Source organism: Mesoplodon mirus, assembly GCF_964341445.2.
Source record: "Mesoplodon mirus genome assembly, chromosome: 12".
NCBI lineage: Eukaryota > Metazoa > Chordata > Mammalia > Artiodactyla > Ziphiidae > Mesoplodon > Mesoplodon mirus.
Genome location: NC_138988.1, coordinates 38,327,615 through 38,333,614, shown reverse-complemented (window position 1 = coordinate 38,333,614; position 6,000 = coordinate 38,327,615). Strand labels below are relative to the sequence as shown.

Sequence of the window (6,000 nt, the reverse complement as noted above, 5' to 3'; positions counted from 1 at the left end):
CAGGCATGGCGGGCAGCGAGTGGGAAGGAGGGACACGGCAGGGGGTGCGCAGGTGAGCGCAGGCTCGTTGCTCCCGGGCGCGCCTGCCCTTTCCGCCAGGGAGTTGAGTGCCCGGGTAAACACCAGGCGCGGTGTGCGCGGTGTATCCACGGATAGACAAAGCCAGGGCGGGGCGGGGGCGCCGCCTGCGAAGCCAGGGCTGGGGCGCGGGGTGCAGATTAGCCTCCCTGGCCGCAGGCTGCCCCACCGCCTGGGAGCACCGAGCCCAGCCCGCGGACAGGTGGAGAGGGGGCGGGACGGCGGCCGGGCGGGTCCCGCCCTGGGGGTGGGGCCGGGCGGGGCGGGCGGGGCGGGGCCGCGCTATGCAAATGTCGCCCACGGGCGGCCAATTGCCGGCTCTCCCCGCGCGGCTCCGAGCGCCCCGTCCCGCCGGCGGCCGCGAGACCAGAGCAAGCGAGCGAGCGAGCGAACGGCCGCGGTCCGGTGAATCCCGAGCGCAGCCCAGCGCGGCCGGCCGGCCCCAGTCCAGAGACCAGGCGAGCACAGCGCCACCGAGCCAAGCCGAGCGCAGCTCCCCGAAGCCCAGCGCGCGCCGTCGCCCGCGCCCCGCTCCGGGGAATGCGCCCTCGGCGCGCCGGCCAGGGGGCGCCCGCAGCCCACCCGGGGGGAGGCGGCCCCGAGCGCCCCTGAGCCTTCCCATGGCCCGGGATGGGGCCCGGGGCCTCGACTGCTGACGCGCCCGAAGCCCGCAGAACCCGTTAAGCCGGGGCCGCGGCCCCGACCCGGGCTCAGGCACAGCGGCGAGAGGGCGCGGGCAGGACCATGGCCCCGGGGGGCCGCTAGCGCGGACCGGCTCAACCGGGAGCCGCTCTGCTGCCGCCGCCGCCGCTGCTCGGGAGCCCAGGCCCCTCCGCCGTGGAAGAGGTGAGTGCGGCGGGAACCGGGAGGGAGCGGTCAGGCAGCCGGGCCACCCCGCGATCCCTCTGGGACCCGCGGCACTGCAACTCTGTGGAAGTGTCCGGGGCTTGGGGCTCAGAGAACCAGGGGGCTTCCCGCGGACGCAGGGGTGACCAGACTGGAGTGGGTGCCTATACCTGGCCGGGCTGCCCCGACCCTCAGCATCGAAGCGATGTAGAGATATGTGGAGGATGTGGCCTGCGGGGTCACCAGTGTGCAAAGCAACTTTTTCTGTGAAAGGTTCTGGGTGGGTGGGTGGCTGCTCCTGGGTGGGTACTCCCATACACCTCCACCACCTTGTTCCTGGAGCGGGAGCCCTCATGCCCCTTCTCCTGGCTGAGCTCTCCCACAAACACCTCAGGCAGCGTTCTTCCCCAGTAAGTACGCCTGCCCTGCCTCAGTGTCCGGATCTGGGGATCGTCTGCTGGAAGGGAAGCGCTATACTGGCAGCCCCCACGTGGAGGGTCTCCAAGATCAGCAGGGCAGGACTGCCAGCCCCAAGGCTTTTCTCCCAGCTCTGTGCCAGTCCCCTGACCCCCTGCTGCTAGTTTGGGTTTGCTTTCCAGCAGGGAGTCTTGCTTGGATTAGGGGCCCTGCTGTATGTGGGGAGTAAGTGAGCTGGGAGAGCCTGCAGTCAAGCCCCCCCATCTGGGCAGGCTGGGGCCCCAGTGGTTAAGTGGGCAGGGGACACTAGGAGCTAGGTGGACTTGCTTAGAGCAGGTGGGACCAGAGAGTGTCAAGGTGGCCCAGGAATGAGGCAGGACTGGCAGGAGGGGTCAGCTGGAGCTAGGGCTGGAGGCCTGGCTGGACAAATAACTTCTAATTCTTGAGGTAACTGAGTTGTGAACACCAGCCCATGAACACCTGCGGGGGGGGGGCGGGGAACTGAAGGCACCGATGTGTCCGCTCTGGAGGTTGGGGGTTCCTGTCCTCCTGAATTCATCCAGATGTCTCCCAGAAGCCCCTGTCCTAGTTGGAGAGATAGGGAAACTGCACCCAGAGATTGGTAGGCTCATTCCAGTCCAGGGGGTTGGATGGAGCTGGGCCTTTTCCCAGGCTGCATAGGGAGTGTGCCTGGACCCTTGGGGTAAGGTGTCCTGGAAGGTGAGGACACTGGGCACGCCTACCCCTGCTGCTGCCCCTCAGTTCTGAAGGAGCCAGGCCCAGAAGTGCAGGGAGTTGGGGAGAGAAGGCCAGGAACCCAGCCTCAGCCCCCTGCCGCTCCAGGAATACCTTGAGGGGGAAGATGGAGCCAAGCCCAGGTGACCTTGACTGGGAAACCCTGGCCATGAAAGGGGGGGTTTCAATCCTAGCTATGCTGGTGTGTCTCTGCTTCCTGGTCCATAGGGTGTTGGGGGAGGGGGAAGCCAAGGAGTCAGGAAGGAGCTCTGGCCTGCTGGGGGGGAGTATGAGAGCAGCTAGGTGGGGGGTGGGGTGCTGTTAATAATTTCTTCACCATGTTCCCCCGCAGCCCCTGCTCCTGCCTCCCTTCCATCCAGGCAGTTCTCAGCTCGAAGGAGCCAACCTTCCTTCCCTGAGGCAGGCTGTCCCCCACAACCCCCCCAAGCCTGAGCAGTCTGGATCAGTCTGGACAATTCGACCTCCTAGCCCCCTGCCCCACCCCCAGGTGCCTCCAGACCCCCTCGTCTGGCCGCCCCTTCCCTGCACCCCTTGCCAGCCCCAGCTCCTCGGTTCTTTGTTCGAACGTCTCTCCTCCGTCCCTCCCTCTCTCCTCCCTCTCTCCTCCTCCCTCCCGCCTGCCTCCCTCCCTTGCTCCCTCCCGCCAGCCTTCTTTCCTTCCTTCTTTGCTCTCCTCCTGGTGGGCTCCCAGGTGGCGGTGGCTGTTCCTTCTCTGTCCACCCACCTGGGCTGGGCCAGACTGGGGGCTTCTCCAGGGCTGGGGCTGAGTGGAATGCATCTAGGGGCTGGCAGAGGGGAAGCAACTGTGGAAATGCCCTCCCCTTTCCTCTCTCTGTCCTTCTCTTCCTCTTTTTCCTTCCTTCTCCTTCTCTCCTCCATCCCCCAGGCTGCCAAGGAGGGGGCCTAGACTTGGGCCTGAGGCCCCAACAGATTTGAACATCCCGCATTCACCCTTTTAAAGGGCCAAAGCATTGTGTGAGGTCCCTGTAGGGACCCAGTGGAGCAAAGCCCTCCATGTTTCTGGACACCTTGGGGGACTCCAACACTGTCCTTGGTGACCCTGACCTTGTCACCATGAAAATGGCTGTAGGAGAAATGAGGTCACAGGGAGGACGGGAGGCAAGTCACCCTGAACCCCCTGATACAGAGGATCAAAGCTCTCTAAGGGAGAGAGCCTGCATCTTGTCCTCCCCAAGCGAGGACAGTGTCTCCCAGCTTCCTTGAGCCCCACCCCACTAGCAGGTCAAGTTCTTGAACAAACATATGCTTGTAAGGACGAGTGTGGGCATGTAAGTGTGGACGTGTGTATATCCACAACTGTTAGTGGGGGCCTCCCAGGTGCACCCCAGGGTGCTGGTAGCTGCACAGCCCTTTCTCCCACCTGCCCGCCTCATGGGGGCCTGCCATTCACTCAGCACCAGCTTTGTGCCCCAGCAGACTGGGGGAAGGGCTGGTTCTGATTCTCCCCTCCCTCCTTCAGCCATCCTCCCTAGGAGGGAGCACCTGTGATGGGGATTTTGAAGGAACATGAGAGGTGTGTCAGGCACTCAGGAGAGGGTGTTCCCACAGAGGGCATCACATGGGGAATGGGTCAGTCAGCCTGAAGCTGCACTTCCTGTCTGAGGAACCACCAATGGTTTGCTTGGCAGGAGAGGCAAGGTCTCGGGGGAGGTGGGCTAGGGAGGGCATCAGGGTCTGTCGAGTGGGGTTGGACAGTCAGATGTGGAGCCTGGGCCTTGCTTCAGTATGTGTTAGCCAGTGCAGGGGATTAACAGGCCACGATACCTCTCACACCCCACCCCCACCTCAGGGTCCTAGAAGTGGGCCTGGGGTCCTGTCTCCCATGGGAGAAGGAAGTAGGCCAGACAGATCTGGGGGATGGGGCTCACATTGTCATTCTTGGTGCCCCCACCCCCAGTGCATCTGGGTGGGGGGGGGCGCGGTTGGGAAGTTGGCACTGGTTTTCGCCTGGAGGGAGCAATATGTTCAGACAACTGGTGCTGGGCTGCGTTTACCCAACAGCCAGTCTGCCTGGGGAGACAATATTTGAACAACATTGTATGGAAACTTGGGCCTGTTGGGGGTATGGGAGTTCTGCAGGGGACACTGAGGCTGGCTCAGACCCTGCCCCAGGCCTGCTGGCCGTCCTCGCTCCCCTTCTTTGCCCTCTGTAGGCAGAGCTGGAAATTTTCCTGGCAGGAAGTCCTTCTGTATGTCTGACCTGGATCCCTCCTGCTGTGATTTCAGTAAAAGTAGACCCTACTGTTCTTTGACTCTCCTTTTCTGGCTGCTGTCTCTCTCTCACTCTAGGCCATCTTTTTGAGTCTCACTCACCCTCCACTCATGCTCCCAACCCCAATAATCAGGTTCAGATTTCCCTATACTAGAAGGAGAGATTTGGCTGGAGCCAGCAGGACTGGGCCCATCTCTTCCCTCATTCCTTGAAGTGGGAGAGGGAAGGAACAGCCCATTTGGCTGGGGGTGGATGCAAGGGAACTAGAGAGGGCTGTAAGATCACCTCCTTGAGCTGAGCACTGTGAATGGAAGTCAGGAAGCTGTGATGCGGGGAGGGTTTGAGTCTCCCGTGGTCCCTATTAGTCCTGGTGACCCTAGGCTGCACTCAGTGGCTGGTCTTCAGACCCATTGTTAGGGACAAGAAAGAATATGAGGTTTTCACACTGAGGCATTCATGGCCCCAGTCTGAGGGTGTGAGCAAGGAGACACCCATCACCCTATTTATTCAGATAGGGAAACTGAGGCACCTTGGGCAGAATTACACAGGGAAATGTTGGTAGGGCAGGATACCCCACTCTGCCTCACACATTGCAATCTTGCTCCCCCTCCCAGGTGTCTAGCCAGCTGCCTGATTCCTGGGCCCTAGGCCCCTCCCACAATGCCTGTCGCTGGCCTCCTCCTCTGGGCTTCCCTGCTGACTGGGGCCTGGCCAGCCACCCCAACCCAGGACTACCTCCCGGCCACACCCCGGGTCCGGCTCTCATTTAAAGGTAAGAGGCTTCCTTGCTGTTCCCCAGCATCCTCCTCTGTCCAGAGCACTTGGCCCTGTTGCACAGGAGAGAGAAGAGAGGTCAGAGCAAAAAAGGACAAATTGTGCAGCCACATGGGTCACACTGGGTGTGTTGGGGGTGACAAAGGAGGTGGTGACTTGCTGGGAAAGGCTGGAGACTGAACTACTTAGATATTTGGAGAAGTGTCCTGAGTCTGGGCTGCTGCTTTTTTTTGTTTTTTGTTTTTTTGGCTGCATGGCATGAGGGATCTCAGTTCCCGACCAGGGATCGAACCTGCAGTGGAAGCATGGAGTCTCAACCACTAGACCGCCAGGGAGGTCCCCGGGCCGCTTCTAGAGCCAGAATGTGTGGCCTCTGGGTTTGAGTCTGCAGAGCATCTCCCTCTGTGTGATAACTGGGGTGACAGAGGTGTCTTGCCTTTCAAACTTGTGTTTGCAGAAGCCCTTCCCTGCCACTAGTCCTGCCCTGCCTGGTGAGACAATCGGGCAGACACTGAGGCCTCCGAAAGCTAGAGGAGCAGGACCTGCTCTGCTGGGCTGTGGGTGCTTGAGGAACCTTCCTGTGGGTCTCCATGTGGGAGGGGTTCCCAGGAATTGGGGAGGGGGCTCTTGGCTGTGACTAGAGGCTAGACCACCCAGTGAGTTTAGGGAGAGCACGTGCTGTTGTGACAGGCCTGAGATCCCCAGTGAGCACTTTGCTTGAAGTCACTGGAACGTTTTAATGATGAGTTGGGGTCTGCAGAATGAGATGCTAGTCCCCTGGCTCCATCACCTTTGCAGCTAACCCACTAGGCAGGTAAACACGCGTGCCACACATACTATCCAGGCATACCGATGGCTCACTCACTAGCCACTTCCTCAAAGGTGTGCATGATCCA

The 6,000-nt window shown here is 61.4% G+C and overlaps 1 protein-coding gene across 2 annotated transcripts in view; it reads left to right on the top strand.

Moving 5' to 3' along the window:
- Nucleotides 1-428: 428 nt before the first annotated feature.
- SEMA3F (semaphorin 3F) overlaps nucleotides 429-6,000 on the top strand; it is a 28,958-nt gene continuing 23,386 nt past the window's right edge. For both annotated transcript variants that reach the window (XM_082639719.1, XM_082639718.1), the window contains exons 1-2: nucleotides 429-924; nucleotides 4,945-5,102. In XM_082639719.1, coding sequence (XP_082495845.1) covers nucleotides 4,991-5,102 — 112 coding nt within the window. In that variant the 5' untranslated portion in view covers nucleotides 429-924; nucleotides 4,945-4,990. The remainder of the gene's footprint in view (nucleotides 925-4,944; nucleotides 5,103-6,000) is intronic.